This window comes from Pollicipes pollicipes, unplaced genomic scaffold (assembly GCF_011947565.3).
Source record: "Pollicipes pollicipes isolate AB1234 unplaced genomic scaffold, Ppol_2.1 Scaffold_6686;HRSCAF=7923_pilon_pilon_pilon, whole genome shotgun sequence".
Taxonomy (NCBI): Eukaryota; Metazoa; Arthropoda; class Thecostraca; order Pollicipedomorpha; family Pollicipedidae; genus Pollicipes; species Pollicipes pollicipes.
The window spans coordinates 5,300,009-5,318,712 of record NW_023596921.1 but is presented as its reverse complement, the minus strand read 5'-3'; the positions used below and the strand labels follow the sequence as shown (position 1 = coordinate 5,318,712).

Genomic DNA, 18,704 nt, shown 5'->3' with positions numbered 1-18,704 from the left:
TGCAGCTCCGCGCTGCGGGGGCGCAGTGGGCGGCGCCGCGACCCGCAGCGCGCCGCCGCTCCGGCCACCCCCAGCGGGCCCGAGCTCACGCTCAGCGGACTGTCGCAGCGGCCCGAGTCGACGCTCTGGCTGCGGGCGACGCGGCCGGGCGGCGCGTGCCTGGCGTCCGTGCCGGCCGGGCTGGTGCACGTGCCCGAGTCGATGCTGGCGCTGCGGCGGACGGCTGTGGGCGCGGCGGACTCGCCCGGCGCCGCATGTTCGTCGCTGTCCAGCTCGGCTGACGGGTAGGAGCGGCGGACGCGCGCGCGCAGGCGGCGCGCCGAGGCGTCGCGCCGCCTGGCGACCATGCGCGGCAGGGAGGTGGCGCCCTCTCGGCGCGCACTGTGTGCCTCCTCGATCATGGCCAGGTGGCGCTGCGCCCATGCACTGAAGCCTTGCTTCGGGTCCTTGATGTGGTACTTATCGAAACTGCGCGCCGCCGCGTCGGGCGACTTGGGACGCTGCCAGAGGTTCGGCTGGCTGGCGCCGCGCTTCTGCAGAGCCGGGCGACGGCCGCAGCAGCCCAAGCCGTTCCCGGTCTGCCCGGTCGACAGCCGGAGACGCGGCGCGCCGCCTTCGGCGCAGCGAAGTCGCAGCGATGGCCCTCGTCCCGCTACGTCCCACTCCGGACCGGGGCCGGCCGGCGAAGACGGGTCCACGCAGCTGGGACACGGGCAAGTTGCCAGCCGGCGGCAGTGGCTGGCCCGGCACCGCGCCCTGTTCGTCATCTGAGCCACTGTCGCCTGCGCCCGCCGGCGCCGACTCGGACCGCACCAGGCGCCTCCGCCGGCGGCGACGCGTCTTGGTGCGCCGCGCGGACCCGGTTGACTCCTCCGACACAGCCCTGGCCGTGGGAGAGTCCTGCGCCGCGTCAGCCAGCGAGCCCACCGGCTTATCCACCGGCGGGTCCGCCCTGACGTCCACCCATGTATCTCCTGTCGAATCCAGCTCCAAACCCAGCTTCATTTCCATCATCGGGTCCACCGGCGGACTGACGGACGACGCAGCGCTAGCCGGACGCCTGAGACCGCGTCGGCCAGCAGCTCCTCCAGGGGCGCGCACAGGCCGGTCAGCAGCGGGCACTCGTCGTTCGCTTGGGGCCCGGCGGCGGCGGCAGCGGCGCCGGCGGCGGCGGCGGAGGCGCCGGCCGGCTCTAGCTCCGAGCGGCGCCGGGCCGGGCCGAGCCGCTGCACCAGCCGCTCGATGCGCCCCCACGACTCGCGCTCCTCGTCCTGCGCCCGCTTGGCGCGCAGCTTCTCCTTCCAGCGCTCGAGACCGCGCTGGCGCAGCTTCTCGCGCCAGCGGTCCAGGTTGGGGTGCGGCTGGGCGGCGGTGGCCGCGCCGAGCGCCACCAGCGCCTCCCAGTCGAGCACGTCGACCAGCGGCGCCTCGCCCGCCGGCGCCGGGTCCGACACAGATCGGACGGCGGCTAGGCGCGGCCGACCGCGCTCGGCGGCCGCCTCCTGCAGCAGACGGAGCGGGGCGTTAGAGGCGACGCACGCTGCCACTGGGAGCGGTGGTGGGGCGATGAGAGGAACTGCAGCAGTCGGGATCAGCTGGGTGCAGGAGGAAGGGCAGAGGATGTCATGCTTGGGATCCGAACCACGCTTGGAGCCGTCAGAGCCGGCGCATTAATACCAGGCGAGTGTTGGGCGGACAACGGCTTTCGTGAGCGGAGACCGAGCAGTTCGGCACCCAGGCGCCACGATTGTGCGGTCTCATCACAAAGGATAGATACATGAAGGCAGATGCTGGGAGTATCGCCTTGGGCTGAGATGTGATAATCATCAAACAAGACTCACACAATAGACATATGACGTGGGTATTTCGTACGGTACACAACGCACGAGTTCAGAAATATGCACAATTTGAGTGGCATCGGTAATGTTATTATCCATACAGAAACCATTTTTTGTTTGTAAACCGGTACCGTGGATACGCGTAATGCGCAACAGCGCTAAGAATAACCTGCAAAAATCGTGCCCATTCATCATGCAATGAAATGGTTGATGTTTTTTCACGCTACGTATATATAAATATATATATATAATATATATATATATATATATATATATATATATATATATATATAGATATAGATATAGATATAGATATAGAGAGAGAGAAAGAGAGAGAGAAAGAGAAAGAGAAAGAGAAAGAGAAAGAGAAAGAGAAAGAGAAAGAGAAAGAGAAAGAGAGAGAGAGAGAGAGAGAGAGAGAGAGAGAGAGAGAGAGAGAGAGAGAGAGAGAGAGAGAGAGAGAGAGAGAGAGAGAGAGAGAGAGAGAGAGAGAGAGAGAGAGAGAGAGAGAGAGAGAGAGAAAGAGAAGAGAGGAGAGAGAGAGAGAGAGAGAGAGAGTAGAGAGAGAGAGAGAGAGAGAGAGAGAGAGAGAGAGAGAGAGAGAGAGAGAGAGAGAGAGAGAGAGAGAGAAATATATATATATATATATATATATATATATATATATATATATATATATATATATATATATATATATATATATATATATATATTGATAGCAGTACAATCCCAAATCGCAGTGAGCGCGCAAACACGCCCGATTTTGTTCATCAGTGTACCTTATTGGCCTCAGAGCTCGACCTTTGGTACACTGAAAACTGAAGTAATCGGAAATTCAGACAGAAATAACAAAATACCGTCCACCCTTTAAAGTGCACAAATTTTACAATGTTGCTACACGTGTTGACGAATGTACACGGGTTCCATGACGCGTGTTAGGACCGTCAGTGACATGTCACTGATAGCAATCAGCTTAGCTCCAAATGATATATTTTGACTGATGTGAAGTCCTCTCTCTAAAAACTCCCTCACTCTAGAGATAATAAATAACACATTTTCGTGCGAGTGCGCCTTACGCCACGGCCGGATATCTTTCCATGCGTCAGTCGAGTCTCCAGCGCGCTCGGGTCCGCGCGCCGACCTGTACGCTCACGCTCGGGCTGCCACGGTTCACCGGGCTGGCTCGGTCTGAGGCGGCGCCGGGCACTGGGCTTCACCGGGCTGAGATGGCGCCGCGACTGCACAATGCCGTCCGAGCTCAAGAGGCCCCTCTCAATCAACAGACGGACGTCGGCGTGGCCGGGGCGCGCTCGTTCGGCCGGCGCCCGGCGGAGTCGGTCGGGCCCGCCGCTGCCGACCTCAGCCGACGTCCGCTCCCTCTTGTGTTTGGAGCCCATTGTCTGCGCCAGTCACGCCGCCACGGTCACGTGACGGCGGCGGAGCCGAGTCGTGACGAGTGGACGTCGCGGCCGAGAGGTCGAGTCGCCCGCCAGCGAGCCAGACCACGACGACAGGTCACAGCGTCGGGCGACAGGTCGGACAAGTCAGATCGTCCGGCGACAAGGCAGACTGCTGCACTTCAGGGCCGACTGTAGGAAGACTCGGCAGATGGTGATGCAACGGGCCAGACTATCGCTTGCACGAAGGCTTCGGACGGTCGCTTGATAAGTCAAGACTGTCGGACGACAGGTTGGCCTGCCGTCATGTATGTCATTAAAACCCCCATATGCTCTTCACACCCTTATCAGTTTTGCGGAGTCACGTAGTTTCTTCCTCGCGGGCCCTTCATCGGTCCCAAGGGAGGGTTCACGATTTCATCGGCTCTCATTGGATCCGCCCCTGTGCTGCACGAACAGCCCCGGCGTGAGATAAGGAATCCCATCCACTCCTCAAAGCCCTTGTGCAATCTGAGTTATGTTCAACCCGCCGAACAACATCAACGAGTTATCAGCCTCGCACGTAATTAAAACGCGCCCTCATAAATAACGGAGGCGTTCAAGGAAGCCGGCGAACACCGCACGTGGTACGCGAGGTGCTCGTCACGCAACAACAGTCCAAACGCGAACACCAGCCGGATACCTCGGCCTTGACCGCAGCCGGCGGGCGGCGTTCGCCGTCCGCGGTCGTAAGCATCACTTCCGCCACACGCGCCGTACAGACCAGACCAGACCGGACTAGACCGCTCCGGCCAGTGTTCGGCGCGCTGACGGTGCTGCCGCCTGGCGGCAAGAGCGGGCCAAGCCGGCGCACGACCTTCGTGGCGACGGCGCCCGTCACGGGTCGCCACCGGGTGTTACGCCAGCCCGGCCGGCCCCGGTCGACTGTTCGTCGCTGCTAAATGCCGACAGACGTCATCAGGGCTAGTAAACTCAACGAGCGGGGTGACCTGCGCACTTAAATTAGCGAGACGGCCCCCGTACATGGGCAGAAGGTCTCCAGTCTAAGCGTCTCTCCGCGCGCGCCGCTCATGTAAATGTGTGCAATCATCCGGCCAGCCACATGATACGCGAGTGTATTGCAGAACACCTGCATCATGCCGGCCCCATAACGTTTCATTATATTCCTCAATAAGGCCATGGGTGGTCCCGGCGCCGGCGGAGCGCGCCACAATCGCCTCATTGCCTCACTGGCGGGCGGCGCGAAGGCGCGGCCCTGCCTGCCGGCGGCCGGCGGGACGCCGCCACCGCGACACCGCTGGCATTCAGACGGCGCGGCATTGTTCCGACCGCAGCGGCGGCAAAGAAGAGCCGCGACCGAGCACCCGTCCCCACACACAAGGCGTGCGTCCCCAGCGCCATTGTGGCCGCCGACGCGGCACGAGTCGGATAACTTAACCAGCGATCGGTGCGGGCAGCAAACAAACAAATAAAAACGCCGGCCCCGGCGGCGCGCGCGCCCTCTTCAGCCGCATGCAAAGCCGGCGGCCGGCGACAAAACAGCGCCGTGCGTCGCCGGCGCGCCAGATACGATCGCAGCGCACCGTCGGCCAATCGGCGGCGCGCGACGACTGACCGCAAAAACGCCGCCGGCCGCGGGTGGCGCGCGCGCGCGGCGGCCAGCTGTCGCGTTTTGCGGCGCTCGGCCGGCGCCGGTGGACGTGTCGCGGCGAGCAGAAGCCCCACAGGCGCCGCTCGCCAATGGTATCCGCCGGCGACCGCTGGGCTTCGCGGCCGAGTGGGCCACGCGACGGGCCTCGTCCCACTGGCGGCTGGCGACTGGCGGCGCGGAGCAGGGGAGGGGGCTCAGCGGCCCGGCCCATGACTTTGGCTCAGCGGGGTGATGATAGGCCCTGCAAACCTGCCCTGATGCACAGTCATGCGGCGATGGCTGATAACATCGCCACTGCACTGCTCTCCTGCATGTGAATTGTCGGTGAGGTGTTTTTACAACATCAGCCGACCAAAAATGCCTGACAAATCGATCAACAGCTGTTTGGAGGCTGGGCAGTACGAAAACAGGAGATATGACAGACGGACTGACTTATCTCACCTTGGGAAACCGCTCCGCCGCGGTGTGGAAATGAGTCCTCAAGGTTAATCCAGTCACGCCTTGTTTTAGCTGACTTTGCAGTCAGTAATCGGACGTCACCATCTGAATAATGGATTGCCGACCCTGATAGGTCGGCCCTCACGACCGTCCGCGCTCGCTCCCAGCGCAGGCTGGCTGAGAACAGCGCTCACGACGGCCGGCGAAAACAATGGGCCGAGACTCGGAATAAGCGGCTCTTGTGGCCGAGCCCGCGCGCTAATCAAAACATCCCGTCAAGCCCAACGAAGATGATTTCTGAAGTACATCACCGCATCCAGATAACTTTCGCACGACAGGAGGTAGTAAAGTGTGGAAATCATCGGGAAAATGTTTGCATAAGATACTTAACTGACCTTTATCACCGGCGAAACCATCTGATGTGTTGACGGCCGAGTGCCGAGAACGTCAACAAACGATCAGGTTAACGGATACAATCAAACTGAAGATGGGCATAGCACCAGTGCGCTTGTTCATGCGTAGTTTTTCGTATGTGATACAAAACCTGAGGATACTGGCAATCCAGCTATGACTGGGAGTGGGGCCAGTACCACGCCTGGCCCACGCAAGTACTGGAGTGAAAATATGAAAAAACAAAAACAAACCAATTGGCGTCAAACAGAAATCAGTACGGGCCGCTGGCAAAGCCGTTGCTTGCGCCGCCGCCGGCGCCAGTGCAGCCCGGTGCTCCGGCGGGCCGGTCAGGCCCGGGCTGGAGACACAGCTCACAGGGACACGTCACCAGACGAGCGGGACACACAGATCGGACGCGGACTACGCGGCGCAAATGGACCGCGACCATCGCGTCTGCAGCGAGCCGTGAACGTGACGGCCGACGGCGCACGAGCGAGCCCGGCTGTTTTCCAGCCAGGGACGGAGCGCGGGCGGCGGCGACCCACGCGGCCGCCGTTGAGGAGAGCCACACCGCACCGAGGCCTGATGTGAGCACTGGTCCACGCACCCCACCTACGGCCACTCGGAACCAAATAAAGCCGCATAGCACGGGTATAATTTCCAAATTAAGTCGGGGAGGGGGGGGGGCTGGAGCACTCAAACCCGGGAGGAATCCGTTTTTCGTTTTTCCGATGTCAGACTGTAGCATCTTCAAGACCTCTAGCATCCCCCTGCCTCTCCCGGACGCTGGTACATTGTGTAGGTCCGGCCCTCCGGTCGCAGCGCCGGCAGCATCACATCGGCTGAACATGTGACGGAGCGCGGTTACAGTACCCACACCGAGCCACGAGAGGGGCGGGCGGCGTCCACGGTGACGACAGCGACAGCCGCGCCGGCCTGACGGACTGCCAAACGCTCATCGTCCTCTCCTCGTCAGTAGCCGCGCCGGCCTGACGGACTGCCAAACGCTCATCGTCCTCCTCGTCAGTAGCCGCGCCGGCCCGGCGGACTGCCAAACGCTCATCGTCCTCCTCCTCGTCAGCGGCCGCGTCGGCCCGGCGGACTGCCAAACGTCATCGTCCTCCTCCTCGTCAGCAGCCGCGTGGACCTGGCGGACTGCCAAACGCCCATCGTCCTCCTCGTCAGCAGCCGCGTCGGCGGGATACCTCACATCGAGCGGCGCGTCCGGCGCAAGAGCTCGAACCGGCCCAGTCCGAGCCGTGACTGCAGTACGGCGAGAGTGCCGGGCCGGCAGAGGCGGACGGCTGCTGCCGCGCTCACCTGCCCGGCCCAGGCCGGACGTCTGCTGGGTGGAGGCGTGTTTTCTCGCAGCCGGTAATTGTCAGGTGTTCCATTATCCGTGCAGCCCGCCCATGACGCGATCAACAGGTTCCGGGGCCGCGCCCAGCCGCTGCTGGGAAGTTTCACCTATTATTGTGCAATCCTGCCGCTTCAGTCGAGCTCTCGCGGGGAGGACAGTCGCAAGCGGAAGACAGACGCCCTGCCGAGGCTCCGCGGCCAGCCGCGTCAAGCTGCCGCTCTCAGAGGGCCGAGTGGCGACCGCCCGCCAGCCCGGTGGGGCGGGCGGACCTGGCGGCACCGCAGCGCCGACAAACCGCATCCTTCCCGGATACCGAGAGGCCGGCCGGCCGATAGGAGCCGGCCGTCCCCGATAGGGGAGGGGGGGGGGGGGGCGCCCTCTGATCGGCTGTCTCGACGGAGGGCCGTGGCCGTGGCCGTTCTCAAGTGATCGGATGTCCCCGGTCGAAACCCATGCCAGGACTGGCACGTTGGGCTGCAGACGCAACCCCGTCGAACACAGCCTTCAGTAGGCCTCCCAGCCACGGCACGACCCACAGCAGGCCTCCCAGCCACGGCACGGCCTACAGCAGACCTCTCAGGTACGGCACGGTCTACAGCAGACATCCCAGGTACGGCACGACCCACAGCAGACCTCTCAGCCACGGCACAGCCCACAGCAGACCTCTCAGCCACGGCACGGCCTACAGCAGAACTCAGCCACGGCACGGCCCACAGCACAGTCACCGGGTTGAAACATGAATTCAAAAACGCCATCAAGGGTATTAAAAATAGGCAAAACACGCTTTTAGCAAGTTTTGTTGAAAATTGCCAGTTATCTGCATGGGTGTATTTCACGCGATCATTGCGGTTTCGGAAGCAGAGGTGTAGGCCTCCGCCCGCGCTTTCAGCGGCTACACACGCCCTCTGCAGCCCTAGTGGGTGTGGGTGATTCTGGACTTCGGAGAAGTACATTCGTGGTGGGGTGCTGTGGACACTGTGGTTCTTTAGGGGGCTGTGGTGGAGACGTTTTGCTATGCAGACAAATACAACACTGGTTATAACCACAATAATGCCCGAATGTTCAAATATCTGCACTGTAAAAATATATGTGACCAAAATCAGTATTAATAAATCGCATTCTTTCTAAAACTGATATTTCAATTGACAGACGCTGGATTTATGGAAGCGATGTTCCGTCCCTGGCCGCCTCCTCTCCAAAATACTAACAATTATTTTGATGACGCATAAAACCAATTGCAAAACAAATGAGCGGAGAAATGCATACGTTACGACTGCAGACCTTTCTCCCTTCGATAATCTTGACCAGCCCGACATGCCAAATAATACTTAAGGGCTATACGTACCTACCCCGTGCGCTACCAAAACTGATATAACCAGGATCAAAAGCACGGCATTGCTAACAGAACCTATTTTAGGAATGGATCCAGAAACCATGCTTTCTGAAGCGCAGAGATTGAGAAGAACACAGCCAAAGTTTCAAAATATGCTTGGGTAACAGGCACGACATTGGCGCATGCGAGTTGCCATCACTAAATCATTTTTCAACAACAGCGTTTAGTTTACCCTTGCTGCATTGCTGTAAGTCAAGGCCATAATGTCCAAATCCCGGGTTAAGCACAATGCACCTCGAAAAAAGGTCCAAGTTATTGGAACTCAAAAGGGTCACGTAATCTGAAGGAGCTTGACATCTTACAAGCGTTTTACGGAAAACCTGTAATTTCGAATTCCTTGAAAACAACAAACGCCATTACCAAGCCACACCTTACGTGACAGCCTGGAAGCATTCGTCTGGCCACGTCACCCGCCCACAAAGGTCTGATTACTGACACATTCCGCTGTCAGTCTCGGGTCACTCCAGAGCGGATTCTCCCACGGAGCACCCCGACCACCTGCATTCCAAAGTGCTGGAGACCGCTCTCACAGACCGGTGTTCGGTTACGCGCAAAATGGTCTCGATGCCGACGCGCCCTAAAACACCAAATCACCAACAAATCACTTGAACCACGCGCGCGCCAGACAGCTTCGTCCGCAGCTCGTTGCCCATTTGTTTGTTGATGAATGACTTAATGACGAACATGTCGGCGTCGACTAAAGCGTCGAGCTTACAACCAGACGCAAACACGATCGTGCGGTTTGTTTTTGGCGTGCCACGAAATACTCCGACAGTGGCCATTTTGCTCCGCAAGTTGCATTTGTCGCTCGATCTCTTGCAAGGCCAGGTCACCCTTCAACACAGTCTCCAGCTTAACGAAGACATGCGTGCCACTACCCTAGCCAGTTTTAGTACCCGGCACGCTGAACGGTTCAGTGCGGTAGGTTTTGCCAGTGACAGAGCACGTCTCGGAGCGGTTTTCTCGACTGACAGCTTGTTTCCCGCGGCGCATCACCACGTGTGCGAGCAGCCAGAGGCCCGCCTGCCCGCTCGTACAGCTCCGCACAGCGGGGCAGACAGCGTGCCACGGCCGCCACGCTCCCTTTCGGCCGCTCCGTCCGCCGTCACCGGCCGGCGCCGTCCCGGGGCACAATAGGAGCGGGGCCGGCTCATTACCCAAACACGGCCGGCGGTCCGGTCAGTCGCAGCACGCCATCGGCGGCCGTCATACCGGCGCGGCACGGCCGGTGGAGCTCGGGTGCTAGACCTGGGCGCAGCGGCGGCGTCGGGCCGGCCGTACGGCACCGGACGGCCCTGACCCGGCGCGGCCGACCCGCGGCCGCGCTGGCGGCCAGCTGGCGGCCGACAGGGTGCGGCGCGCGGGCGCCACCTCCGCCGGGAGAGGTCGCTCCTCGCCGCCCGGTCGATCGCCCAGGCCGGGATCGCCAGCCGCGCCGGCGCCACATCCGCCGAGAGAGGTCGCTCCTCGCCGCCCGGCCGATCGCCCAGGCCGGGATCGCCAGCCGCGCCGACGCCACATCCGCCGGGAGAGGTCGCTCCTCGCCGCCCGGCCGATCGCCCAGGCCGGGAGCGCCAGCCGCGCGGGCGCCACCTCCGCCGGGAGAGGCCGCTCCTCGCCGCCCGGCCGATCGCCCAGGCCGGAATCGCCAGCCGCGCGGGCGCTACCTCCGCCGGGAGAGGCCGCTCCTCGCCGCCCGGCCGATCGCCCAGGCCGGGATCGCCAGCCGCGCCGGCGCCACCTCGAGCGTCAGCGGCCGTGACGCTCGCCGCGTCCCGCCGGCTGTCGGCGGCCAGCTCGGCTCGGGGCGCCGCCTCTGCACTTCGACCGGGACCGAAACGAGCGGGGCCAGGTCATCGTAAAGTGGCAGGCGCGCGTTACCCGAGCCGTAAACCGCGACCAGTCTCCACGCAGTGATACGGCCGGCGCCGCTCGGCCATGGGAACGGCGGCAACCGTGGAAGCGGCGCAGGAGCGCAGACAGGCTCCCCAGAATGGAGGGAACGCAAGCCGGCCGACACCATTTTGGGCACTCGCGCATGTGGACCAGTGAAAGGGCCGTATCGTCCACGCAGTGAAACACACGACCTCTTGCAATGCCCTACGCTACACCTCTGCAGCGGTCGCCTCGGGTCTTCGTGCGCGTCAGCTGGTCCCGTTGAATTTCGTGCCCGAGGGGCTGGCCGCTGGGCCGGCCACAGCCGGTGAAAACCGCGTCCCAGTGCCCCGGTGCGCGACAATGACGAGGCCAAGGCCACTCCCGCCATCGTCCCTGCCCGGCGAGGGCACGCTGGCCCCCAACGACAGGACATCCCCGCTGGGGCGACCGTGGCGCCTCGGCGCCGGCCGGGGCCGTGCCGGGTGGCTGACCACGCCGCCGGCGGCGGCGGCGGCCGGCCGCCCGTCAGGAGATGCCGGACCCGCCCCCGCCAGGCGCCGGCCCGCCTCCTCAGTCACGGCCCGCCCACGCCAAGGTCGCGTCCGTCGGCACCGGCGTGACGCCCGGGGCCGGCCGCACCGGCAGGTCAGCGTCGGTGTGAAGAGATCGGCGATGGTGTGTGGGGGGGGGGGGGGAGGGGGGCACCGGCGCAGCGTCCGGGGCCGGCCGCACCGGCAGGTCAGCATCGGTGCGAAGAGATCGGCAATGGTATGAGGGGGTGGGGGCAAAGGCAAGTTGAAGTGTGACGTCTACATGACGGCTTAGAACCTGTTATTCACTGCATAATTTGGGCGGGTTTGTCCAATCAGCACTCAGCCTGTCCCTGTGCGTTTTTGTCTGAGCCTCAAGTGTGTGTGGTCAGGGTACTCCGCGGTCGCCACTGTGCTGTGGTCCGCCATGGTCCAGTTCTCAGTGTTCTCAGCTCCGCTGTGGCCCAGTTCCCATAGGTTCCAAGGTCCGCTGCAGCCGTCCGAGGTGTGCCCGCTGTAGTCCGGTCCCCACTCCCTCGTGTGTCGTGGCCTCCTGCCTTGCAGGTCACTGTGAGTCGTGGTGTATGGTGGTCCAGTCCCATCCACGGTCCCCTGCGAGCCGCAACCCACTACGAGTCGCGGTCGGCCGTGGTCCGGTCCGAGACCAGTCCTCACTGTGCTATAGTCTGCTGCGGTTTCTGTGCCGCCCCCGTCGTCACGGGCCATTGGCCGCCGGCTGCTGCAGAGTATTTTGGGCACGGGAAACGGCGCGGCGCGGCGTTTTTGCCGCGGTTGGAGCGGCGCGTCACTTCCTCTTCGGACTCCGGTCCGACCAGGCCGTATCGGTAGCTCGACAGGCGCATAGTCCAGCTGTCCAGGATACTGCTTGTCAGTTCAGTAAACATTTAGTCCATCAGGCGCGACCGGACGGCCCAGGCTGGGGCAGGGGCCGCGCAGAGACAGCTCCGGCAGGGACAGGGACCGCGCAAAGACAGCTCGGACCGCGACAGGGACCGCGCAGAGACAGCTCCCGCAGGGACAGGGACCACGCAGACAGCTCCGGGTGGGGCAGGGGCCGCGCAGAGACAGCTCGGACCGCGACAGGGGCCGCGCAGAGACAGCTCCGGGTGGGGCAGGGGCCGCCCAGAGACAGCCCCGGCAGGGACAGGGACCGCGCAGAAACAGCTCGGACCGCGACAGGGACCGCGCAGGGACAGCTCGGACCACGACAGGGACCGCGCAGAGACAGCTCAGACCGCGACAGGGACCGCGGAACTGCGCAAGGACAGCTCCAGCAGAGACAGAGGTTGCGCACAGGCACCTCTAGCTCGCACAGGGACTGCGCAGGATACCTCCGGCAGAGATAGGGACCGTGCAGGGACAGCTCCGGCAGGAACAGGGACCGACCATGCACGGCCGTGCCGCACTCCGGCCGACTCGTGACCAGTGACAACACTACTGAGCACACAGCACAAGCGGCGTCGGGACTTACTTTGTTGAAGGAGGAGGGAGAAACGTCCGATAATACAAGTAATGAGAGGGATTCACGACGCAATCAACAGCCAAGGTTGTCTCGGGTCACGACCTCTTACGCAGATCATTGCGAGGGTGGTGAAACTCTTGGCAGGAAGCCAGACTTGAGCCCCGTCCGCGAACAGGCGCACGGGCCGCTGTGCGGGCACGGCCAAAACGCGTTTGAGATCAGTGTGACCCGATACTCCCCAGGGCTCATACTGAACGTCCCGTTCCAAGTAGAGGGACACATGTTGGTTTTTACGAAGTTGGGGGCATCATTCTCCAGCCCATTCCCGGTTCGCACCCGGGCGCCAGCGGGATGCGTCAGCCCAGCCCCACCGTGGGCACCGCTTCATTCGAGCGGACTGGAAGTCCTGAGCACTGCTCGCCATCACGCCCTGGACCGCGGCCCTGCCGGCCCCTCCACCCAGTCCGGCAAGACGAGAGCAGGAGATGCTCAGCACACTCACGCTGATTCTGATTCCGCTGATGGTCTGACTGACGCTGACAGAATGCTAATGATTCAGACTGATTTCGCGCATGATCTGGTTACAGGAGAGGCTTATAGCTGGCAGCCACTTCGTCTGGAGTTTCGCCCGCGGACACCTCCCGTTGTCGAAGCCCCAGCATTTATCTGGCGCGAGGCTCAAGTGGATCCAAACGCGCCCGCGGCACCCACACATTAATCATCAGCGACGCATCATTCCTCATAGCACGTCATAATAAATGAGCCTCCGTACGATGGTAAATGTACGCAGACGCATGTCGGGCCGGTCCCAAACCCGCGCGCCTCGAAAGCACGCTCTGGACCGGATCGTATCGCTGCTAATGACCGCCCTGGCCGGCCGGGAACAGGCGGCAACGGCCGCGGCGCGTCTCTCACGACCTGTGCGCTATGTTTACAGCAGCCGCACGCGCGCGCAGACCACGTGGCGGCCGCCGCCTGCAGGGCCCGCCAGGCCAGGACGCGCAGGGCACATGGCGGGGGTCGCCGCTCCGGCCGGCCGGCCTGGCGGGAGCGGGAGCGAGAGCGAGGGCGGGAGCGGGAGCGGGAGCGGGAGCGGCGGCGGCGATCAAGACCGGCTCCGCTCGCCGGCTGCTCCCGCTCCGCTGCAGTTGCCGGCGGGCACGGCACAGGGTCCGCGCAGCCGAGCCGGGCAGAGCACCTGTGGAGACCGTCCGGCTGACCCAGATCAAAAGTGCTTGCTGTGTAGGGGGAGGGGGGGGGGGGGGGCGGGGCCGTAAGTGACTGCACGCTGCGCGGGGAGCATGACAGGCGGGCTATCCTCATGGGGTCTAGGACACTTACCACTCGAATACCTCTGTAGATGCTGAAGGCTGTAGGGAACAAAGCACCGATCGCTGATGTGATGTCTGCCTGCAGGGCCCGGGCAGCCAGCAACCCTCCGCTGGCGAGGACCTGCACTAGTGCACCGACAGCCAGTAACCCTCCGCTGGCGAGGACCTGCACTAGTGCACCGACAGCCAGTAACCCTCCGCTGGCGGGGCACTGTACTAGTGCACCGACAGCCAGTAACCCTCCGCTGGCGAGGTGCCGCACTAGTGCACCGACAGCCAGTAACCCTCCGCTGGCGGGGCACTGTACTAGTGCACCGACAGCCAGTAACCCTCCGCTGGCGGGGCACTGTACTAGTGCACCGACAGCCAGTAACCCTCCGCTGGCGAGGTGCCGCACTAGTGCACCGACAGCCAGTAACCCTCCGCTGGCGAGGTGCCGCACTAGTGCACCGACAGCCAGTAACCCTCCGCTGGCGAGGTGCCGCACTAGTGCACCGACAGCCAGTAACCCTCCGCTGGCGAGGTGCCGCACTAGTGCACCGACAGCCAGTAACCCTCCGCTGGCGAGGACCTGCACTAGTTCACCGACAGCCAGCAACCCTCCGCTGGCGAGGTGCCGCACTAGTGCACCGACAGCCAGTAACCCTCCGCTGGCGAGGTGCCGCACTAGTGCACCGACAGCCAGCAACCCTCCGCTGGCGGAGCACTGTACTAGTGCACCGACAGCCAGCAACCCTCCGCTGGCGAGGTGCCGCACTAGTGCACCGACAGCCAGCAACCCTCCGCTGGCGAGGTGCCGCACTAGTGCACCGACAGCCAGCAACCCTCCGCTGGCGAGGTGCCGCACTAGTGCACCGACAGCTAGTAAGCCTCCGCTGGCGGGGCACTGTACTAGTGCACCGACAGCCAGTAACCCTCCGCTGGCGGAGCACTGTACTAGTGCACCGACAGCCAGTAACCCTCCGCTGGCGGAGCACTGTACTAGTGCACCGACAGCCAGTAACCCTCCGCTGGCGGAGCACTGTACTAGTGCACCGACAGCCAGTAACCCTCCGCTGGCGGAGCACTGTACTAGTGCACCGACAGCCAGCAACCCTCCGCTGGCGGGGCACTGTACTAGTGCACCGACAGCCAGTAACCCTCCGCTGGCGGAGCACTGTACTAGTGCACCGACAGCCAGTAACCCTCCGCTGGCGGGGCACTGTACTAGTGCACCGACAGCCAGCAACCCTCCGCTGGCGGGGCACTGTACTAGTGCACCGACAGCCAGTAACCCTCCGCTGGCGGGGCACTGTACTAGTGCACCGACAGCCAGCAACCCTCCGCTGGCGGGGCACTGTACTAGTGCACCGACAGCCAGTAACCCTCCGCTGGCGAGGACCTGCGCTAGTGCACCGACAGCTAGTAAGCCTTCGCTGGCGAGAACTTGCACTAGCGCACCGACAGCCAGTAACCCTCCGCTGGCGGGGCACTGTACTAGTGCACCGACAGCTAGTGAGCCTCCACTGGCGAGGACCTGCACTAGTGCACCGACAGCCAGTAACCCTCCGCTGGCGAGGACCTGCACTAGTGCACCGACAGCTAGTGAGCCTCCACTGGCGAGGACCTGCACTAGTGCACCGACAGCCAGTAACCCTCCGCTGGCGAGGACCTGCACTAGTGCACCGACAGCTAGTAAGCCTTCGCTGGCGAGGACCTGCACTAGTGCACCGACAGCCAGTAACCCTCCGCTGGCGAGGACCTGCACTAGTGCACCGACAGCCAGTAAGCCTTCGCTGGCGAGGACCTGCACTAGTGCACCGACAGCTAGTAAGCCTTCGCTGGCGAGGACCTGCACTAGTGCACCGACAGCTAGTAAGCCTCCGCTGGCGAGGACCTGCACTAGTGCACCGACAGCTAGTAAGCCTCTGCTGGCGAGGACCTGCACTAGTGCACCGACAGCTAGTAAGCCTTCGCCGGCGAGGACCTGCACTAGTGCACCGACGGCCAGTAATCCTTCGCTGGCGAGGACCTGCACTAGTGCACCGACAGCCAGTAACCCTCCGCCGGCGAGGACCTGCACTAGTGCACCGACGGCCAGTAACCCTCCGCCGGCGAGGCGCTGGACTAGTACACCGACGAGGCGCCGCACTGGAAAAGCACAGGTATCGGACGAGATAACTCGTGACTCGTTTGACCTGGCATTTTCCCAGCAGATGAAGGACTCGCTGGGGCAGTCGGTCCACCCCCCCGGCGACCGTCATGAGTTCGCATGACGGTCACCGTCACGCTACCGCCTGCCTCACAGAACCAAACAGCAAAGACCACTCTGCCAGACCAGTTATCGCCGATGTAAAAACGACACGATCCCAGCGCCGCGCGAGGTCACGCTCCCTTACCGCACATGTGCACACGGAAACCGGAAACACCATCAGCCGCGAACAAAAACGGCGGGTAAAATGTACTGGAACATGTTCACACCACCTGTTATAAACGCGCGGGCCCATGACCGACAAACCCTGAAATGCCTCTGATACGGACAGTAAAAGTCCGTTTTAAACGGCAGTGCGTGCGACAGATTTGATCACTGTGCCTTTGAAGGCGAGTGGTCATGTCGATCGTGAGCCTTTGGTGAGGACAGCGGCACGATCCTTCCAGTCGTGCACGGATGTTTTCCAAATAGCATGACACTTTCGTGGGTGCCGTGTCCATATATGTATAACGATACCGTTCTAAAGATCGACTGTATGCCGTGCTAGCTGACAATGCCCGCTCGAAGAGACACCGCGCTATCGACGGGGCTTGCATGGGTTTTCCCAGGGTGTCCTCCCATTCTGGCATCAGTGCCACATGTCCTGGCCCGCCTGTCACGTGTTGTCCCTAGCTGAAGAGCGCAGCTTCCCGGGCGCGGTGTACGTCTGCGCGGCGGAGTCCAGCGGGCTTCGCAGGCACAGCACGTGCCTGGCCGGGGTGACTCTGGGACTCCCTCCGGCCGCTCCATCCATGGCTACGGTAGCGGCACCGCGCCCGTCATCCGCTGGAACGGCCGCGCCCGCCGACAAAACAGCTGCGTCTACAGCTTCCCGTTCGCACAGCTGAGATCGTGGACAGCCGAGATTCTAGCCAGAGCACCCTCCGCTCGACAGCGCGTCTGCTTATAATGCAGCTGGACCAAGGCCGCCCGGCAAGACATCTTCATCTATGCCGCAACACGGCAGACGCCCAGAGCCCGGAAAACCGGCTCCACCCGTCGTCGCAGATCCAGAGTCCACTCGTTGGCATCGCGAGGGCACGTGCACGCAAAGGGCGGCAGCCGGCAAACACGGCTGTAGGGAGGTGCCTCGCCGCGGTAAACGGCACACGCTACAGGCTGGCGCCGGGCTTCCGGAATACTCGGGCTCGTTATCCGACAGAATTATCTTTCTGCCCCTCTTCTAGCTCGCCGAGGGGCACCATGTGCAAGAAACATGTGTGATCAAGGACACGAGGGCAGATTCGTCCTTGCATAAGTTTTCACATCACGATTCCTCCTTTCTGCCTAGCGTCCCAAACGCATCACACCCCGGTGTCGTACATACATCTGAACGCCGCATTCTAACCCTCATCGATCTCCGAGAATACCCAAGCTCAAACACCACGCCGCCCGCAAGCCAAACGCACGCCCGGAGAGTGTGCGCCGCCCTGGTTGGCCGCGCGCGGCGCGCTGGCAGGACGGACCCGCCACTGACCTCCGGAGCGCAGCCGTCCGTGGCCGGCTTTCGGTGCGGTTCATGACGCAAGGCCTCCTGGAAAGGAGAGACGGCCATTAATAAAGATGGAGGTTTTTACGCCTGGGTCGAATGATCCGTCAAATGTGTCGCGTCGGGTGCTTTTTACTCGGCCACCCGAATGTGGGCGGATGGGAATGTACAAACCAGCCGTCGTCCGGCGGCCGACGAGGAAACCGGCTGCGCACGAGGCGGCTGTTCCCACATTTACGGAGGCGCGCCTCGCGTTTTTGTCTCCGTAAGCTCCATGGTAGGTGCAGCATGGAGCCATGCGCGGAGGGCCATAGTCCCCTGGTGTTACCAGTGCCTCATTTGTTTATGGTCATCGGTCATTCTCCAGTGCTGCCAGGAAAGCGTACCTCCGCTCGGTGCCAATTTGTAGCTGCCGTGCGCTCGCGCTTCTCGCTCAGCCTACTCAATACATTGCTCCTAGTGGCTGGCAGTTATGGCGGACGCCAGTCACCGAAACGGGTCAATGGACCCCTTACAATGGACCCCTATCCACTCACAAGGGGTCAATGGACCAGCATTGCATGATTGGCAAGCTACACAGGATAGCACAAAGCTGTTTAAAGCGATAACTGTCGACAAAGATTTGGCTAGATGCAAAAGCATCGGCCAGCCACAGCCGCAGGGTGATCAAAACCAACCGCCCAAACTTTGATGTGGCCAGCGTGCTTAAAAATGCTTCCAACGGAAATCATCAACGATTGCCGAACATGACGGCGGTCTGCAAAACCGCGCTGACACCAATGGCTGATAATGACTGTTGGGCTGTACCGGGGGTGTGACGAGAAAACCGACGACCACCGGCGGGCGTCGTTATTACGGCACGTGACGAGACTGCCGACCTCCTGAGGCCGACAGGTTATTTCTGGCGCGCCCGGCCGCGGGCAGGGCCCGGTACGCAGCGAGCCGATCGAGCAAACGCCTCAGCCCGCCACCGCGTCCGCCACGCGAGCACGCCGCTCGAGCAGATCTGTCCTGTCCGGCCGGCGGCAGAGCCCCGCCTCAGCCCGCCGCTCGAGCAGAGCTGTCCGTTCCGGCCGGCGGCAAAGGCGCGTTCCAGCCCGCCGCTCGAGCAGAGCTGTCCGGTCTGGCCGGCGGCAGAGGCGCGTCCCAGCACACCGCTCGAGCAGAGCTGTCCGGTCCGGCTGGCGGCAGAGCCCCGCCTCAGCCCGCCGCTCGAGCAGAGCCGTCCGGTCCGGCCGGCGGCAGAGGCGCGTTCCAGCCCGCCGCTCGAGCAGAGCTGTCCGGTCTGGCCGG

The 18,704-nt window shown here is 62.6% G+C and overlaps 1 protein-coding gene across 1 annotated transcript in view; it reads right to left on the bottom strand.

Moving 5' to 3' along the window:
* Positions 1-91: 91 nt before the first annotated feature.
* Positions 92-18,704, bottom strand: part of LOC119107339 (uncharacterized) — a 31,646-nt gene continuing 13,033 nt past the window's right edge. The window contains exons 2-5 of the mRNA XM_037230766.1: positions 17,400-17,456; positions 1,233-1,502; positions 383-533; positions 92-99 (exon numbers count right to left, since the gene is read on the bottom strand). Of these exons, the coding sequence (XP_037086661.1) occupies positions 92-99; positions 383-533; positions 1,233-1,502; positions 17,400-17,456 (486 nt within the window). The remainder of the gene's footprint in view (positions 100-382; positions 534-1,232; positions 1,503-17,399; positions 17,457-18,704) is intronic.